This window comes from Trachymyrmex septentrionalis, unplaced genomic scaffold (genome assembly GCF_001594115.1).
Source record: "Trachymyrmex septentrionalis isolate Tsep2-gDNA-1 unplaced genomic scaffold, Tsep1.0 scaffold367, whole genome shotgun sequence".
NCBI lineage: Eukaryota > Metazoa > Arthropoda > Insecta > Hymenoptera > Formicidae > Trachymyrmex > Trachymyrmex septentrionalis.
Genome location: NW_017305533.1, coordinates 194785 through 215594, shown reverse-complemented (window position 1 = coordinate 215594; position 20810 = coordinate 194785). Strand labels below are relative to the sequence as shown.

Here is a 20810-nt window from a genome sequence, read left to right as displayed (position 1 = left end):
TTAATTATTGAAATGTTTGAGTTTAAATTTCAATTCAGTTTTAACAAATTTATGAAATATTAATTACTAACAGTCTAACGTACTTATATATACATGTATGCAAGAGATATCTAAACTTCAATAAAGTTAATACTACATCATTAAGTTTTCATAAATATATTACATGTGTATTTATTAAAAACAATAATATTCTTAGTAAATAGCTCCTACAAATAATACAATATTATTTAAAAATATATACTTGAAAATTTTTGTGTACACTTAAAAACAGAAACTGAAAAGCACTCTATTGATTTTTATATAAAAGAATAGCATATGAAAGCATATTTGTATTTTAATGTGATCTTATTTTTACATAATGTGATAGACATAATTATAAGGATAATTATATAAGGATGTATGTGTTGTGTGTTAAGGCTGATACAACAGAATATTATAAAATAGAAAATTAAACTATTAAACATTGATATTTGAATATTAATATAATGACATCTGAATAGATTTTTATTTAATTACATATATATATGTATTGTTTACTTGATAAAAAATCCTGTCAGTTCATAAAAATGTTGTGAAACTATTTAAAAAATTGAACTACAAAGTGAATGTCTAGAATAATATCACATAACTATAATTTGTAGTCAATTTTGTATGCATGATAACTGAAAGTTGCGCCAAGAAATTACGAATTGTCATAATTGCATTGTATGAGGTGTTTTGATTGCACATTGTAGATTTTTTGTCATGTGCAACTTTCATTTACTCAGTACTAACTATATATCTTCAGTTTTATCTTAAACATATTGCTACTAATTTGTAAGATGCGTGTAAAATATGTTCCTGCAATATTGATCCATTGTGTGCTAAGGTGTTAGGAGGAGTGCCGACTTTCAACATATTTATGAGACACATTTCGTAATGTTACTTCCATGTCGCTAAGTATTTTGCAGGTGCAGCGCAGCATCAGCATCAATTGAGTGATAATTGATACAAATTTCATGAACAATTTTTACGTTTCATTAAGGAAAAAAAAGAATTATTAAGATATATGTGTAACATAAAATGTAAAATTAATGAGTGGTAAATAAAGAATTTCTTGGCTAATATATAGAATTTTAAATATTTTAATGAAAAGAGAAAGAAAAGGATGCATCTTTACATATCTACTATTTATTTAAATTTTATAAAATCAATACTATAAAGTTGATATGTAATAATGCAATTACAAATCCATCAAAGAAAAAGCATATATAAAGGCTGGCATAGCAGTTTATTAACATTCAGTACCATTCAAATTGATATTTCTTACATTTTAAGTGTCAACATGTAATGCTATCAGAAGAATAAATTTCGTTTATATAAATTCGTAATATTTTAATAACAGATATAATTTAATATTAATATGTATTTCTCTTTTATTACAAACTCTGATTTTTGTATAATCTCTGAAGGCATATAATACACATGATCAATTTTCAAAATGTTTTTATTAATATTTAATAATGAAAATTCTATAAAGGATATTTATTAACAAAATATATTGAAGATCTGAATTTGAAACATTATAGGCTGCGTTCGGAAATATCGCTCATATGTTCCCGATGCCTTGGATTTATCATCTTGTCCTTGTTCAACATAAACATTCGAAGGCATCCGAACGATGTTTTCGAACGCAGCCACAGTATGACAAAATAATTATTTTAACACCTTTATCTCATATACATGTCCCTTCAACTATATAGCAAAATGAAGATTAACGGGTTAGCCTAATTTTTTAGAAAGTACAAAAAGTAAATTGTATAACATATAATACACAAACTATTTCAGTTTATATGATTCCAGATTACATATACTGATCAAAATATTTTAAATATAATGAATATGAATTTAAGAATAATTTAATAATTACATCTTTTTATAATAATGTCAATACATAAAATTATTCATTCAAACATCAATACAATTTTATTAATTACTACTTGCTCAATATTAGCAGCAAAGATCGACATTGAAAACGTCTATGCTTGGTGCACAGCCGCAATATATGTTGAAATTGCTTGCAATGGTTAGATCTAAGGTTGAATCCAAATTAGTAGATATTACAATGAAACATGTTACACAAGAGCATTATATAAATTCTATAAAACAACAATTAGTTTAATATAATCATCTTTTCTTTTTGTACTATTAATCATTAAAATATAAATCTAATGTAAATGTGGAAGTTTAAACAAATATTTTAAATGAATAATTATTTTAATTAATTCTTCCTACGAAAGTAATTAACTAGACTAGAATCTGAAATATAAATCGTAAAGGTAATCATCATTTATTAAATAAATTGTAAAAATAGAGATATTTTAAAAGATAAACATAATTGATTAATTCTTTTACTTTCTGTAATAATTTTAATGTAATTCTGAGGTCGTAAATAACACTTTAAAATAATATCAATAAAATACATAATTATATAGAGGATGTTCTAAAATTTGTGAATCAGGATACTACAGCAAGAAAGTTTTGGACAAATTAAATAAAAAAGTTATATAAATTTTTATTTTAAGCAATAGTTTCTTGAGATATAAGAGTATAAATATGGGTAATTATAAACTATACGTTTGTTTGAATGTCTGTGAGTATTAATGAACGTGTTGAAGTGCACTAATATCACCACACACGCGATTCTTGGACAGATAGTTGTCTAAATATAACCCGTAATTAATCATATTTATATAAACTCTTATTAAAAAGAGACTAAAGTAATCTAAATAATTACTGCTTAAAATAAAAATTTACAAATAACTTAATTTTTCTTAGTTTATTGATCCCCTACACACTCCCGAAATTTAGTCATTTAAATTCGGGATACCCTGTATGTAATTAGATGAATTATTCAAAAGAATAATTTTTTCCTCTTTTTCAAATAAAAAATTAATTTTTTCTATAAAATTATATCTAAATATTACTATTACAAGCTATATATTTTATTTTTCTAAAATAATAAACTTGCTTTAGTTTTATTAGTTTATCTCCTACAACTATTACTAATTTTGATAATTTTCGAAATTAATTATACATATAATGTTGTGTGATGCAGAAAAAATATCTATTTCTCAATTCAGATCTTCAATTCAGTCACAATATCAACTCAATTGTAAAAATTGTTAAAATTTTGGATTTATGGTTTTTATGTATTTTGTCGATTGTAATCTGTCTTTACTGTATAATTATAATCATGACCATATAATTTTTATATTCATTTGGTCTAAAGAACAGGATATAGGATTTCACTAAGATAAACATTGACTAGTATACCATGTGGTATTTAATTTTCAAATTGGAAAGCAACAGCTATCGTTAAGAGTTTAATTCAAGCGTTTCCAAAATTGATTGACATAAACTTTGCAAATTCGGTTGTGTTGTATATTCTGTATGTGTTTTTTCCAATAGTTTTAAAGTTTCTACTCCTCCTTCTCTGATCAACATCACACAATAACGTTTTGCTGAAAATAAATATTACGATATGATTATTACGACATGATAATTATTATGTTATTTATTTCAATAATTTTCTCAAAAGTCTTAATTTCAGAATTAAAAAAGTTACAATTTTATTATATAGTTAGTATCTAATTACATTTTTATATAAAATAAACTACTTCTTAAAATTTATATTATATAAAACATTATTTTTAAGCTTACGGTTTTTTGTGCACACGTGATGAATTGCCCATACTGCCCAGAGTTGAACGGGATATGCATCTGTACAACGTAACAATGGAAAAAATGGTTGGAAGCTGCGATAAGCAACCATTTCTCCTTGTGGTGTTTGCCAATGAGTTACAGCATGAACCAGTTGATCCAATAACTGCTCTCTGCTCGGTTGTGATGGCATACTACACCAAGATCGAGGACCATCACTAAGTAAATGTGCAGCGATACCAGCTGCGAAATAAGATACATCAATGTGCTCGGAATCAAGCAGCATAGAAAGCATTTTTATAAACCGAGGTTGCATAAGTCGTGGTCTCAAATGATCGACCTAAAATACAAAAAATAAAAACATTACATGTTGACACAATGTTTCACTAAACATACAATATACATATTTTTCTATTACAGGATTATATATTCATATTGAAGATTGATACAAACCTCTGCTATGTTGTTTAACAAACCAAGAACTTTAGTTTCCACACTAGATTCTCCTTGGAAGCTATCCAACACTTCAAGAAATAACTCCATTCCACCTTCATCAAGAAAAACCTTGCATGTAGCAGCACTCTCATCCGTTAAATTCCAAAGAGCGCTTAATGTAAATTTCATTGTAATATCTACTAATTTGGATTCAACCTTAGATCTAACCATTGCAAGCAATTTCAACATATATTGCGGCTGTGCACCAAGCATAGACGTTTCCAATGTCGATATCTTTGCTGCTAATATTGAGCAAATAGCCACAGACATACGATTCATGGATGCATCATCAAATGTTGACAAGCAATTCATAACTAATCTCGCACATCTGTTAAATTAAAAACTTGTAAATTAAAATCTTTTTTTATTTATTTGTATATCACGAAGAGAGAAAGAGATATAATATTCATATACTGAAATTTCAATATTCATATATATATATAGATAGTAATATTAATTTACGTTTCATTCATTTAATATGCGTAAGAAAAATTAAACCTATATAAAGAAATACCTTTTATTTATTTATGCTAATATATAAATTTATTGTGATTTGAAATGAACTACTTTTTTAATTTTAGTGTAATATAAAAATGAATGAAAATGTAGGAACAATTTTGTGAATAATTATGAATTTAAATAATACTAGAGTATTTTATCAAAATATGGTGAATCAGAGGAAAGTTAGTTTTATAACAGAATAAAGTATCTCTTTACGCTTTGCGGAAATATTTAAGTTTTAATACATAAGATAGAAAGATTGAATAAAAAATGATCGATAATCTTTGATATATATATAATAAATAAGTGAAGACATCAATACATCATATTGCTAAATCCAAGACTATTCAAGTGTATATGTGCACATTGTCTTTTATCAACTTCCATTTACAAAAGATAGTATCTATTTTTATTGTTTATTTAACATAATATTGTTATTGTAAATTTGCATATTATAGCAAATAATACATAAAATATTGATAAAGAGTTTAAAACTAAAGATATTGAAATCTCAGAATACTTAATTTCGAAATTATAGATTCATGTACACGGTGATCCATTTTGATCAATCCAGTCAATTTTCTCTGAATTATTAACACAAAAAAATTTCGAAGAAAATTAACTGGATTGATTAAAATAGATTACCTGTATATATAAATTTATGTAAATACCTATATTTGTCAAATGCAACATCCTGCAGGATTCTATCGCTACACAGGGTTAATAACGTATTCTTTTGAAGTTGATGATTAGTTGGATATGATTCCATTGCTAATAATGTTAATTCGACTATTTGTTTAAGTATTGATGGATGAATCATAAGAGCTAATTCACCCTTTGTAAGATTATAGATACACGCAGTAGCTGCCATTTGTACACGAAACTCCTGTGGATGTTCTCTCATTCCAGGTAACACTAATTTTATCACATCAACTCGTGGTTCAAGAAAATTTGGTGTCAAACGGAATAAGTTAAATAGACATTTTTGAAGATATATTGGTCTGTATGTATACCTCCTAAGAGCTTCCAAAATTTGAGATTCTGTTGCTGTACCACTGATCTGAAGCAAAAGACGAGATAAAATATGTATTATTTCATATGAATTGCATCTATCAAAAATTGCATCTATCATTTTTTTCCTTTTCAATTAATTATTGATGATTATTGTGCTATTTAATTCGCATATTTATACTTTTATTTTTTATCTATATAATATATAAATAACGAAATTTCTAACAAAAAATAGAAAATTAATTTTACAATTAGCAATTTTTTTTATATTTGCAAATGGAAATTGATTTGTTATGGAATACATATTTCATAGAATAGATGTACGAACAATTAATATCAAACATCAATATATTGTAATAATTTTTCTATAACACATACAGACATGTATAATATACAAGAGAATATTTATCTTTAAAATTTAACACGTTTTAAGAAATAAATGACCAATTGTGTGTACACTCATCAGCTAAAAAATTAGAACACTTTTTCGATAGGTTTCAAAATACAGTCTTCGTGTTGCAACTTTTTAGCTGATAAATGTGCAACATGGAATAAATTTAACATTTTCGATCAGGCGGATTGTCGGCATATGATTTGAAATATAAACAAACGTCTACAATGCATAAATTAATATTAAACCGAACAAGAACTACTTTACTCGTAATGATATACTAATATTATAAATTCAAGGGAAATAATATAAAAGAGATGAAGTATGTCAAATTTTGCATAACTAATAACAATAATAATGAATAAGAATACTACTATATATTCATACAAATATACAAATATAATGTAATAAAAATATTCCAATTTTTCAGAAATTAAAATAATAGAGACATATAATCTTGCATAACATTAATATCAATATTATGTCAACTTACAACAAGTTCAGATCTATAATCCTTATGTGTTGAATCTATAAAACTTTCATCATAACAAGCATCAGAATGTACTAGTCCCAGAAATCTCAAACGTACATGTGATGCAATGAAATTTTTTAAATCTTTCGGATTTATATCATCTTTACCTATGTAATAAATGTTACACTTAATGAAATGCTACATTAGTATAATTAACTAATAATTTATGAAATGCAACATGCATTATCAGATTACTATGTACATATATACACAATTATTATTATATATTGCATCACTCACCTGATAAGTCTAAAGTTGTTAAATGAGGCATACAATTCAAAGTTTTTAAAAAGTCTGTTATTTTTGGTTTAGCAGGTGCAAAAACTTCAAAACCATGCGGATCTTTCTCATCGGAAATATCTAAATGCCTTAATTCGTTTAGCTCCAGCAATACTGGTATTAAATTTCCACATCCACTTATCTTTAAATTATACATATTTAATGTCCTTAAACGATCTTTACATTTTTTCAACGGTGTTATATCGTCAACTCTTGTACAAGATATATCTAAGCTTTCTAAAAGGGGAAGATCTTCGACTACTATATCCAAGCCATGTTTATTAAATTCTGTTCCTGAGACATTCAAGGTGTGAAGTGCTTTTAATTTATTTAATGTTGCGATATCTAGCATGCGTTGTCTATAACAAAATACACATGATATAAAATTATGAACTTCGTAAAGAACTTCCATAATTCAATGTGAAGAATTATAATAACCTTGAAAAATCCATAAAGCTTCCTTTAGCTACACTTAGCGACCTAAGATTTTGTATACTCCAATCGCCTAAACAACTAATTAAATCATTAACAGTGATTTTCAGACCATTTACTATTAAATCTATAACCTTATGCTGCTTAAGAACACTTAAACCTTTAACTGACAATGTCGATGCATCTTTCAATCGTACGTGTCTGAAAAAAAATTAACTGTTACTATAAATTCATTTTTCTTTCTTCCAAGTATCCTGAAATCTCATCACCTTAATCTAGTGGTTTTTGAATCAAAAAGTGTAATTGTCAAATCAGATAATGTGTTCTTCTCACATAGGTTGGATAATAATTGCTCTGATATTTCGGCCGGCAAGAAGGCATCTGGATGTCTAAAGGTAAGCCGGGTTGGTGAGCTGAAGGAAGCATCGTTAGACGATGTCCTACCTGTTGCAGTATCAAAAGCAACTTCTGTGCTATTACTGTTTAGTGTACAGATATCTTGTTGATCTAAAACTTATGCTGTTTTAATTCTGTAAAATCTGCGCACGAACGCTAGTTTTATACATTACTTACCAGAGACGGAACTACTACTCAGAGTATTGGACAATACTTGAGTATTATCACTAAGGTGAATCTTGCACAGGCCAAGAAGATTACCGCAGATAAAATCAATGCAAACCTCCTGGAGACTTCTCGGAGACTCAAACATCTTATGTTTCTACTGTCATCCATGCAATAATCTTTAGTCCTTTGTTCTATTGGCTTTCTAGAGAGCACCAGTGATCCATGTATTCATAGTTCCACAACTTGAAAGTATAAGAGTAGAAAAAACACATGAATCCTTCAACATCAACACTTTGCGATATTCCAATACTTTAGACAAATTATACTCTCGCACCAGATTATATCGTAATCACATCATGATTATAAATATATGATCATAAATATATAATCAAAAAAAATTTCCCTCTTCAGGTTACATACATAGAAATAACGTCATGTAAACTGTATAACGGGCATCGTGTCGCATTCCTCGCGCGATCAAGCACTTTCCTACAAGAGTCAAATCTCAGCGGAGGTGAGCAAATGTAATCCCGCCAGTAACGTTTGGATAACAGGATTTTAAATAACGATTATATAATAATAATAATAATACAATTCTGCATGCGGAAGCAGAGAGGAATGCTCGTGCACTACTCGAATACGCTACTTGTCGCGCGTCGAGGTCGAGATTAGCGCGATGTATCACTACGAATATACGATCGCGTCGATCGTCAAAGTCCGTACAGGAAGAGCTCAACGTCGGATTATCCGAAGATATGCAATGTACGCGCGTACGACTTTGCGAAACAATTTTGCTAGGACAGCCACGAGGACTCGCGGACTCTCATCTGTGATGTAGACGCCATTTTGACTCGTCAAATATCAAAACAGACCAAAAAAAGAGCGCGGTCGTGTCGTCGTTGTCGTCATCATCGTCATTATTATCGCTGTCACCAACTGTCACCGTGCGGTACAGCGTGAATGTGGGGTGAGCGTGTCTTTCACGACTCAGCTGATTTCAATCGTTGCGTCAGAAAATTAGAGTTAACTATCGATTCTCGCGTAAGAACGGAACTTCCCGGACTCTTCCTTGATCCTCGATTCCTTCCGTTGCAAATAATAATATATATTTATCTCAATGAGAGGTAGCGAAAAAAACGGCGAAATCTAAATGTGACCGAATTGTGACGTCTGTTAAGCGCCGCTTTATTATCCATGTTAATCGCGGCCACGCGGGCAATGTTCTAATTTTATATAAATATGTACAGATGCACCGAAGTGCTATTAAAAACAGTCGATCTTACGGAAGTTCGCGTGACTGTTAAAATTTTAGCGATTTCGACTGGGATACGTTAGTGTGCATTGATGTATATAAAAGCCATATACATAATTGTCATAAAGATGGATTTAATAATAAATATAAAATATCCAATACGAAAGAAAGCTTATAACGGTCAAAGCTGAATCTTTAGTGTTTAAATGATTCTATGTGAATTTTTATATACCATATATATGTTGTCATTTGAATTGCGCGCTGAATTGATTTTTCGAAATTTGGCGCGCAGTTAAGGTGTACAGAGAGCGACAATACCAGGCTAAAGCATTTTAAAACACTATTATAAAGTTATTTTTCATTAAGAAAATTTTGTAAGTTATAAGACTTTATAAGTTATAATACTTGAAAGTGTTGTTCGTAAAGTGGTTGAACGTAACAGATTATTCATGTCTACTGATTGGTTGGTTCGGATCTACAATAGGTGTTTTAAGCCTTAAGCCGTAAGAAATTGATCAATTACTGTTGAATGCAAGAAGAATAATCGATTGTGATTCATCCATTTCTTAAGGCTTAAGATTTAAAAACTTATTGTCCGGACTTAGGGCGATTTCACACAAACTTACATAGCCGCATAACCATATGCATAAAGAAAATTATCCAATCACATTTCTGTCATGAGGCAAACGTAAAATATTGGATGATTTTCTTTACGCATATGTTTATGCGGCTGTGCAAGTTTATATGGAATGGCTCTTAAGCTGACGTCCCATGAAGCAGAAATTTACAGCGGAATAACGCGATCAACCACAATTCTGCAATTATTATTCTGCTTTTTTTTTCTGCGATTGTGATTGGTCTCGCTGTTTGATTCGTTTTGCTGTAAATTTCCGTTCATGGAACGCTGGTCTTAGGGTATCCGCACAAATTTCCATAACTGCATAAACATATGCATAAAAAAAATTATCCAATCACATTTTAGAGTACATCTACACAAATTTGCATAGCCGTATAAACATATGCATAAAGAAAATTATCCAATCATATTTTATGTGCGACTTTAAAAGACAAATGCAATTGGATAATTTTTTTTTATGTATATATTTATGCGGCTATGCAAGTTGTGTGGATATACCTTTACGTGTGTCTTCATATGAGAAATGCCCTTAAGCATTAAACTTTCCATTTGATGACACAAGTTAACACAAGCGTTATTCTATCCTTCTTGACATTCTTGACAAAGAGTGACGAAGATAGAACGACACTTATGTCGACTTGTGTCATCAAATGGAGAGCATCCCTAATCGGTCGTTGTTACATTGGAACTGATCAATTGCATTTGGTGTTTAGCAGAATTGACCAATCACGATTGATATTTAATCGATTGATTAGGTTAATCGAAGTTGGTAAGACTGGCTCTATGATTCGTTTATTTCTTATAGCTTAAGGCTTAAAAATCTATTGTAGATCCGAGCTTACAGCCAAATGTGAGGAGAATATTAGAATAATTAGGTGTATCCTGAAGTACGACCGCTCACCGAGCGTTCAGAGGGCTCTTACATCTGATTGGCATATTCTATTAGATTTAAAAATATAGACCAAACAGGTACAAGAGCTCAATGAACGCTCAGTGAGCGGTCGTGCTTCTGGATGCACCTATTGACTGATTCGTCCATGGCTTATGGCTTAAAGCTTAAAAACCTATTGTAGATCAATAAGTAGTGCAATAAGTTGAAGTAAAATAAACGTAAATTTGTTTCACTTTAACTTATTGCACTGTGTGTACCAGTTCAGAAAGTACAGCAATAAAAAACAGATCTTGTGACTTTGCCTGAACTGATTTGAACTGGACCCAATTGTTCAGTGTGCATGGACTTAATTTGACTGCTCTTGTTGGCCTTGGCGCTCGCCATCTTGGAGTTGCATGATATTTCATGGCCGCGTGCGTACTCGCATATATATTCCAATATTCTCTCGCCATTTTGTAAAAGGAGGTTTGTCAAGTAGTTAATGTTCCTGGAATTTGTTATTTTTTAGCGTCGTGCGTTTCCTCAAGTGAAGTAGCGCATCAAAGATGGGTGAAGATTTTAACGGAGGTGAGTAATTTAATAAATTGACGCGTTCCATTCTCAAACCATCCCCGCGATATTCCCGCGTTATTAACTAGCCAACCGATCTGTTTGCGATAAGTATGTAATGGCCGGACACGAATTAGTAAACAGTTTAAATAATTGATTTTTGGGCCTTCGTTAATTAGATGTTAAATTTATTTAAATTCTCTTGTGTTCATACTATAACAAATTTATACAATTTGAAATATTTGTATTTAGATAAGTATATTAGTATATATTAAGAATATATTGTCTATTTATTTTTTATTAAATATTTAAACATTAATGTTTGTTCGATATTAAACATAGTGATATATATACCAATAATTTGCAGGTAAATTACTATTATATAATTTGATGATCAAGTAATATATTAATTTTTTATATCTAGATCGTGATAGACAAGATCGGGATAAGGACAGAGATCGTGATAGAGATCGTGACAGGCGACACCGATCACGCAGTAGGGATCGCAGAAAGCGTTCTCGTTCTCGCTCCAAAGATCGCAGAGACAGAAAAAGAAGTAGTTCGCCGAAGAAGAATCGGAGCTCTAGAAGAAGAAAGCCATCTTTATATTGGGATGTACCACCACCTGGTTTCGAACATATTACTCCTTTGCAGGCAAGATTACTTGTACTATATCTTGGACTCTCTTGAAATTACTTTAGACATGTATTCATGTTGAGTTTATAAAATTTGCATTTAATCCCTTATGATCTTCAAGCATCCTTTTTTATCCCAATGAATATAACTCTTTTTTACATGCCTCTGACTAGATTTACAAATACACTGACAAAATACTATTAATAATATCTTATCAGTGATAAATTTTATGTTAATCATGTTAATAATTATATACTTTATTAAAAAGATGACAGCCTCGTGCACCAAATATATTGTTAATGCAATAGTCGCTATCTATTGTTTCAACAATTTACAAAATTGTACCACAAATATGCTTGTATAAAATTACATAACTTTTATTTGTTTAAAATATCCTAGGGTACTTTAGTTCTAAAAGCTTATAAATAAATGCTATTGTGTATACACACATATGTTATATGTTGATGTATATGTTTTCTATATGTATATGTTGATATGTCTTTTATTTATACAGTATAAGGCTATGCAAGCTGCTGGACAAATACCTGCGAATATTGTAGCAGATACGCCACAAGCAGCTGTGCCTGTAGTTGGTAGCACTATAACTCGCCAAGCAAGAAGACTTTACGTAGGGAACATTCCATTCGGTGTTACCGAGGAAGAAATGATGGAGTTTTTCAATCAACAAATGCATCTCTCTGGACTTGCACAAGCCGCTGGAAATCCAGTATTGGCGTGTCAAATTAATTTAGACAAAAATTTCGCATTTTTGGAGGTATAACTTATCACATACGTATTAGATACATATTTATATCACTTTTTATATGTCATAAACAAATATGGTGTACACATACACACATTTATTACACATTTTAATTTGTTGTTACTTAAGTAATTTCAGTACTGATAACATTTCTTATTCCTTCTTATCTTTTAAATATAGTTCCGATCGATAGATGAAACTACACAGGCTATGGCATTCGATGGCATAAATTTCAAAGGGCAGAGTCTGAAGATAAGAAGGCCACATGATTATCAGCCAATGCCGGGAATGACCGATAATCCAAGCATGAACGTGCCAGGTACGGTTCCTGGTATGTTTTAAACATACATTTTCTTATATTTTATTATTATCAAAGCCTATTGGCTTGACTTCTAACACACTTGACAATAATTTTATATTTATTTTAATCGTGTTATCTTTCAGATTCTCCGCATAAAATCTTCATTGGTGGTTTACCAAATTATTTGAACGAGGAACAGGTATGCCGGCAAATCCATGAAATAATTTTATTTATTGCACACCTTTGGATGCAGTTCTTCTCCATTGACGCCTATTCCAATCAGTTGCATTAATCTATTGAGTTGCATTGCTGTGGCTGGCATAAACTTTTATCAATCATGAGAATCGGCTTCAATGATCGACGAAAAATTGCATCGCGATGTCAACCGCGGGATTAGTATGGAAACGCGCGTATACTAATCCTGTTGCGTTGTAAGTTACCCTCAAAGGACTAAATTATGATATAGGTATTTAGCTATTTAGCAGTGAGTGCACTCACATAAACACAAACGACCGAGAACCCCCCCATCTTACTCAAGTTCAACAGAGGTATGTATGCGTTTCCACCAAGATTTCGGCGTTGATTAGGTTCCTTATTAGGTAGAGGTGTGTTTATTCGGATCGTGTGACTCCGTGCTCTTTTTGTGTTTATCTTCGGATGATCTGCTTCTCGTTTTCCTGTGGAATTTCCTTTATCATTCCTCGCATCTTCTTGTCTTTCCAATATGGCATATTTAGTTTAGGGAGCATTAGTGGCGTTTACAGCATTTAGGTGGGGGTATGCAGTCGCATCAACGGTTATCCTTTCTCTCTTTCTCTCTCTCTCTCTCTCTCTTACAGCCTTTCTAGGCACATCGCGGACCCAGTCCATCACGAGGAGATACGAGTCTCAAATCTAGGCAATCTTTTTTTTAGGAAAGTCAACAGGCAAGGGGGAGGGGGGAAAAAGAATTTGTTCTGATTGTATTCAGAAATAAATCGAACAAAGGAAATAGACGATCATTCGCGTTTAATCTGATGCAGAAAAATAAACGAAATAGAGATACGTGTGACTTCTTGAAAAAAAAAAGCTCATTAAAGCTGTCTATGACTTCTATTTCCAATTTGAAATGCTTTTACAGAGTCGTCCACTTTTATGCAGCAATGATACATGTTGCAAAAATGGATCTTTTTTAGGTCTACAAGAAAAACATAAGATCAACGTTTTTACATGTAGCAGTTTTTTTTCCTTTTCTTTCTTTTTTTGGGATTACAGGGTCAACACATAATTTTATGTGCATCTGGTAACAGCTCCAAGTTCTCCGGTATATATTCTTTTCAGGAATACTTTTTCCTTTTTGCAGCTATTCTTTTTACAGGCTTTTCAGGCTTTACTGCACGTCTCGTCTTGTGCCTTGTTACGTTTACAGGTTACCGCGAACGAATGATCTTCGAATATATCGATGCATTGAGAATTTGAAAAAAAATGGCAATGCAAAGAAAAACGGAAAATATTAATAAAAAAGAAATGGCAATTTCATTGGACATTAAGAAGTTAAATGTAACGGTATTCTTACAAATGAACTATGTTCAAATTCGTAAGAGAGTAAAAAAAAAAAAGAATATGAACGTCTCGTCATTATGTAGTAAACTATGGACTGATACCAGTACCCTTTCTCCCCATTTCTTAGCTTAGGGTCGCGCCGATCAAAAGCATTCGCTTACCACTACTTCTACCACTACTTCTACCACTACTACTACTACCGAACATGACAAAATACCACACTGCCTGGAGAGAGGCTAAGTCCAGTCCCTCGAGGCAAGTACTTATACCATTCTCATGCCTTCGTACATTGGGTTTATGCGACAATTTTGTAGCCCCCCTTCCTCGATGTGTTCTCGGTTCTCCTGTGCCAATGGTGCGTTCTCTGATTCATATCAATAGTTTCACATCAATAAAAGCATGTTGCTTAATTTAGATAGATACTAAATCGCGCCGAGTAATTAGTTAATTATCAGAATCAAGTTCGCAAAAAAAAAAGAAATTCTTTAATAAGAGCAACATGCTGTTATCTAAAGTTTTGAGTTTTCAGTTTCCCAACCCGTGTGGAGATGTAAGTAAATTTAATACATATATTATAATTAAAAAATATCAAAGACACACAAAAATCAGTGTTTGAAATAATGAACGAATGTAAGGAAAGACGCCGGAGCGCAATTAAGTGGAAATTGTTTCGTCGGACATGAGGGCGGTGTGTAAGGAGTTACCACCGAGGAAAGAGTGATTAAAATACGCAAGCATATCTATGCACATTCATATTTCATTTTTCTCATATTTAGACTATGCAACTTTTTTTTCTCATATTCTTCTGTAGATAATTGGTTGGAAATCTAATTAAATCATTAATTGGTGCAATATCTTCTTTTCTTCTTTTTTTAATACTATTGTAAAAATCTTTTAAAATTTTTATTTTATTTTGATGTGACTTAATATAACAAAGATAATTAATCTCATTTAAATGCAAAATTTTATTGTATCTAATTACATGTAAACAAAAATGTTTAATATCTTGTACATAAATTTTTACATCTAATAATCTTCATCTAATAATCTTCATCTAATTGTAAAAATTTTTGCAATTAATTAATATTTATCATAGTTGCATTGTCTACATTTTATAGATTCAAAAACTTTATTACGCGAGTGAGAGAATAATATTTTTCATGATAATACAGGTGAAAGAACTATTGATGAGCTTTGGACAACTGAGGGCGTTCAATCTAGTAAAGGATTCCGCGACCGGTCTTTCCAAAGGATATGCGTTCTGTGAATATGTAGACGTTTCGATGACTGACCAGGCGATCGCCGGTTTGAATGGAATGCAACTGGGCGACAAGAAATTAATCGTGCAACGCGCCAGCGTTGGTGCTAAAAATCCTATGATAGGCGCGCAAGCTCCAGTACAAATTCAAGTGCCTGGTTTGTCAATGGTTGGCACGAGCGGACCTGCGACTGAAGTAAGAGCTAAATCGAACGAAATTGTTTTCGCAAATGATGCAAATTAATGATTTTGCAATCGGATTTATAATTGTACAATATCTTTCAGGTGCTTTGTTTGCTCAATATGGTTACGCCAGAAGAGCTAATGGAAGAAGAAGAGTATGAGGACATTCTGGAGGATATTAAAGAAGAGTGTAACAAATACGGAGTTGTTCGATCTGTGGAGATTCCTAGACCTATTGAGGGTGTTGACGTTCCTGGCTGCGGCAAGGTACTTAATATCGATACATATTATTAATATGCTTTTACATGTTATTTATCACTTTTTATTCTGTTATAGGTATTCGTAGAATTCAATAGCGTGATTGACTGCCAAAAGGCGCAACAGACTCTCACAGGCCGAAAGTTTAATAATCGCGTCGTAGTTACATCGTACTTCGATCCCGACAAGTATCATCGTAGAGAATTCTAAACTGTAAAATTCTCTTTTCATACCATTTAATTATATATATATATATATATATAATACATTGTATATGTGGTATTTGAATAATCTAAACGTATTTCGAGAGAATTATACATTTACCAATGAATAATCGATGATAATAAAAGAAATTTGTCGTGTTTAGCGGCAAGCGATTAGAATTGTAAGTATATCGCAACACCGGCAAAAATTCCGATACACAATCGTGTGATTACGTTTTCTCCGCGCTTTAAAGACACGAGTATGAACATATGTAATAATAAATACATTTGGTCGTTAATATAAAATGAACAGTGGTAAGTGATAATTTGCTAAACCTGTTAAAAGAAGAAAATAAATAGATTCCCTGCAAAGGCAAAGGATAATAGACAGAATAAGACTGCAGAATTAATAAAGCAAAACCACAATGTCATTATATTTCTGTAAAGTTTTTTTTATTTCTACATACATATAATTTACGATATTGATGATTCAGTATAGCGATAAGTGAGGATTATTAGAGATTTTGTGGAAAATTGACTCAACTCGCGAGCTGTAACGCAGGTGTGTAGGAATTACTACCCTCCCCGGTGTCCGCGGCGTCCACCACGAATTTCTGCAATAATGCATAAAGTCCACCGCCGAGTAGCAGCATACCGATGCCCGTTAGAAGTATTATGGCCCAGGCCGGTATAGCCGTACCTCCTAAAAATGATTTAATATTCAGACTTGCGATTTCGATAACGCGTTCTTCTCATCCCACTTACTGTAATAACGTCTGGTTATTGTTTTTCGGCCTCTTAAAATTTTGCGTCTTGCCTCGATTTCTTCCAGGAATATTCCCATTAGAACTATTCGTTGTTCAGAAAGTGAAAAAAGGATTAATTTATTTGTATATGGAATCTATGATTTTTTGCGTGTTATATTGTGTAATGTTAAGATTTATTGACAAAAATAATTATAAAAATAATAATTGCGACATTATCATATCAATTTAATAAAAATGATTAAATTCTCATTTAGGATGGTAAATGTTAAGGATGATTATTCATCCTGATAAAACTCTGTAATTATTTTTGATCAATCAGCAACGGTTTCTTGATGATGTAAATGGTATGAAAAATAGAATCATCAAATTTTTACTATCGATTATAGACGAATTTATCGACACTTTTTGCATATTAAAATTAAACGTTACTTACGTAAAGCTATAGTTAAATAACACACAAATTTTCTCGAATACATTTTTCTGTCGAAAAAGATCAATAGATGAGAAATAAAAGAACAGGTCTAATCGCTGTAGTGAACTGTATAATGTGACGGTGCGTACTGAATCACACCTTTGATAAGAGATAAGTGAGTGTACAGCTTATCTGTTTTAAGATAGTGAGATATATTTTCATTTGTACGAATATTCACGTTTCTACACCTGACGATGTTGTGCAAATTTAGAACACTGATTGAGAATTGTCAACCTATTGTTGCATTATTATATTGCAATTTGTTACATTAATTATTGCATAAAATTTTCAATCTTTATATTAATCAATATTTTTTCTAAAAAAAACGAAAATTGCCAATGATCTGTTATAGTGTCGCTTAAGATTTTTGATTGAGATTGTACAATATATAAATGTCAATAAGTTATGTTCTTTTATAGTGCTCGAATTATTGTACATCGAAATAAAAACGAGGTAGCAGGATTAAGGATTTTCAAGAGTACAATGTCGACCGGTAAAGAATAGGACATTTAAAAGTCCGTTCATCCTTTTATTAATCCAAATTAAAGAAACTGAATTATATCTATAACAAATCATTACAGAATTATTGCAATTACGTTCGATCGATGCGTGTGCCTTCAAATTGAGGTTTACAGATGTAAGACAACACGCACAATTTCGATAAGAAAAACAATCTTGAATAAGTTAACATATGTTGGAGCTTGTGATGAATGTCAACGAACGAAAGGACGATGGAGAAGAGGCGGGAAGAATTCAGTTTCAAATAAATTAAATAAAAAGTTAAATAAAAATCCGCCATACATTTCATGTTAAGACTAGAATACATTTTTTTATTTTACGCTTGAAAATTAGCATCGATGTGATTGTAATAATTCGCACATTCAGGCAGCCCCTTGCAAGGGGCTGCCTGAATGTGCGAATTTCTTTTCTTTTTTTTTTCTTTCGAAGAAGTGCGACGTTAAAACTTCAAATACAACTTATGAATATTAATTACCGTGATCTCAATATAAGATAAGTATAGCTAGCACGTAAACAAGCATTCTAAATTCCATTTAACGTTTCGGCAATCTCGCAACACGCCTTTTCTCTATCCCTATAGTATAGTATATACTCATTTACAGTCGTAACAAGAATCGAAAACATCTCTGTGCCTTTTCTAATAATTTTATTCGTCAGCACCATGAATTACTCGAAGAACGTTCCTTTCTGTCTTTCACTAAGTAAAAATATAGGAAACGTCGACGCTTTGAAAATCTTTGTAATCAACTAAACAATAGCGAGTACATGTTTCTTCTACGTTTAAAAAATTGTAAAAAAAAAAAATTTTAATGAATATTTGAATGTTCTACCAGCGTATTGCATTCCTAAACTGACTTCAATCTGGGAACTTATTTTCTATTTTTTTGATCTTGCTATCTTTTTATATGTTTATCATGGAAAAAAATGTAATTCTGCAGAAAACAACTTCCTCGCTTAAGATTACGCACAAATCGCTAAACAAAATAAATAAATAATACTCTCTCTCTCTCTCTCTCTCTCTCTGTGTGTGTGTGTGTGTGTGTGTGTGTGTACGCGCGCGCACGTCTATAATGCACCTTACAAGGAAACCCATGTTCCTCTCTAATCTTGATAATCTCTGAATATGTTGTTTTCTAGACAAAAATAAGGAACATGTATTTTTTTTATAAAGATCCAATCATACTTTTAAAAACTTTAAAAAATTTACATTCCAAATTTTTATTTATAAAAAATAAAAATTAAAAATATTTTTTCTACATTTTTTTTATCTCTTACTTTCAATTATATTTGCTTAAAAAAAAACCGAAATTTGTTTCAAAGCATCCCTTAAAGTGCACCATTTAAAAGTGTGATTGTATCCTTATAAATAAATATGTGTCCCTTATCTTCATTTAGAAAACACCATATTCAAAAATCAAAATTAGGAGGAGATACTTCTATGTGTGGGTTTTCTTGTATTTAAATATATATATTAAATAATACAATAATAATTATTAACTCATTACATACTGAAATAAAACATTCAGATCAGTCCTTCCTCACGATTCGAAAAATAATAGGAATGAAAGGAGAATCTATCTGTGACGAATGTACGGAAAATCTCGCCAAAGGAAGATTGACAGAAAGATAATGCATTTCTTTCTAAATCTCTATTCTTTACACGCTATACTAAGAAAATTCATAATATCGGGCATAGCCACCGTGGAGATCCCATCTAAATATGAATTTCTTTTTTCTACATTATACCTTACACGCTTGCGATTAAAGTCACTTCATAGCTCTTGAGAATATTTGTAATACTTGGATGGCATAATAACTTCAAGACATACTTCGACAGAAATAACCGACCTATTTTACTTGCGATAGTCATAAATGAAAATGCAGTCGTGAAAATGCGCTGCGCTAAATTGATGTTTTATTATTACGCTTTAAATTCCTAATGCGGCTTTTCATTAATTCATATTGTTATGGATTTTTATCTTCCACATTTTTTTCTTTTTTTTTTACAGAAATGTAAATTTCGCTCATATTTTCGCACTACATATATATATATATATATATATATATATATATATATATATATATATATATATATATATATATATATATATATATATATATATATATATATATATATATATATATATATATATATATATATATATATATATATATATATATATATATATATATATATATATGTATACATATATATGTATACATCTTTATTCTAGATTGAAATTGAAGCTACCTTATTTGTCACAGACAATGCATAATTCGCTTTAAGAGTATGGAACTAAATGCGAGAGCAGTATTACATAGGTATCTTTTTTCTTTTTACGTTGATGCTGATATTAATGTGAATTTAACAGTTCTAAATAGTATACGAAATCGTATGTATGTGCGTATATGTGCATGTGCGCACGTTGCATTTCTTTTAGATCTATAATCGCATTTTTCGGTGTCGCTATGGTTATTCTTGTAATTATTCCCCAAAACATTTCTATAACTGTGGAGCAACAACTGTCATGGAGTTTGTTAGGAATTATCGCATCGTTATTAAATACCTCAATGCATACATATCGCAAATGTGTGTATGATGTGTATGATTCAAAATTCCGTATGCAATAAGTTAGTAGTGTGTATGTATGTATGTGTATATATATATATA

General features: G+C 30.9%; 3 protein-coding genes across 9 annotated transcripts in view; 1 reads left to right on the top strand and 2 right to left on the bottom strand.

The window, feature by feature from the left end:
* Positions 1-3181: 3181 nt before the first annotated feature.
* Positions 3182-8991, bottom strand: LOC108750382 (protein zyg-11 homolog B-like). Of its 4 annotated transcripts, none has more exons than XM_018489795.1 (10): positions 8328-8991; positions 7917-8149; positions 7613-7850; positions 7350-7544; positions 6873-7270; positions 6594-6739; positions 5370-5758; positions 4156-4525; positions 3703-4042; positions 3182-3503 (listed from the first exon to the last, which is right to left on the bottom strand). In XM_018489795.1, the coding sequence occupies exons 2-10, from the start codon at positions 8050-8052 to the stop codon at positions 3358-3360; spliced, it is 2358 nt and encodes a 785-aa protein (XP_018345297.1). In that variant the 5' UTR covers positions 8053-8149; positions 8328-8991; the 3' UTR covers positions 3182-3357. The 4 variants fall into 4 exon arrangements, with proteins under 4 accessions (XP_018345297.1, XP_018345300.1, XP_018345299.1 ...); XM_018489798.1 differs by having other exon boundaries at positions 7095-7270; XM_018489797.1 differs by having other exon boundaries at positions 7613-7787.
* Positions 8992-11091: 2100 nt separating this feature from the next.
* LOC108750373 (splicing factor U2AF 50 kDa subunit) overlaps positions 11092-20810 on the top strand; it is a 20137-nt gene continuing 10418 nt past the window's right edge. Inside the window, exons 1-8 of one of the 3 annotated variants that reach the window (XR_001939427.1) lie at positions 11092-11255; positions 11662-11891; positions 12388-12648; positions 12817-12967; positions 13081-13136; positions 15652-15933; positions 16023-16187; positions 16257-16693. Coding sequence is in view for 2 of the 3 variants with exons in the window: in XM_018489780.1 (XP_018345282.1) it covers positions 11234-11255; positions 11662-11891; positions 12388-12648; positions 12817-12967; positions 13081-13136; positions 15652-15933; positions 16023-16187; positions 16257-16388 (1299 nt within the window). In the remaining variant the exon portion in view is untranslated. Of the gene's footprint in view, positions 11256-11661; positions 11892-12387; positions 12649-12816; positions 12968-13080; positions 13137-15651; positions 15934-16022; positions 16188-16256; positions 16916-20810 lie in introns of those variants that run through there. The other 2 variants (XM_018489781.1, XM_018489780.1) reach the window with 2 other exon arrangements.
* Positions 17155-20810, bottom strand: part of LOC108750371 ((E3-independent) E2 ubiquitin-conjugating enzyme UBE2O) — a 9877-nt gene continuing 6221 nt past the window's right edge. For both annotated transcript variants that reach the window (XM_018489776.1, XM_018489777.1), the window contains exon 9: positions 17155-17230. The gene's annotated coding sequence lies outside the window, so the exon portion shown is untranslated. The remainder of the gene's footprint in view (positions 17231-20810) is intronic.

What these genes read in the sequence shown, in the direction of transcription:
- LOC108750382 (XM_018489795.1), bottom strand. Translation starts at nt 8,052, where the DNA reads ATGTTTGAGTCTCCGAGAAGTCTCCAGGAGGTTTGCATTGATTTTATC. An exon ending in TCAAAAACCACTAGATTAAG is followed by an intron (nt 7,545 to 7,612) that starts GTGATGAGATTT and finishes ATTTTTTTTCAG; the next exon opens with ACACGTACGATTGAAAGATG. An exon ending in TCACGTGTGCACAAAAAACC is followed by an intron (nt 3,504 to 3,702) that starts GTAAGCTTAAAA and finishes ATTTATTTTCAG; the next exon opens with CAAAACGTTATTGTGTGATG.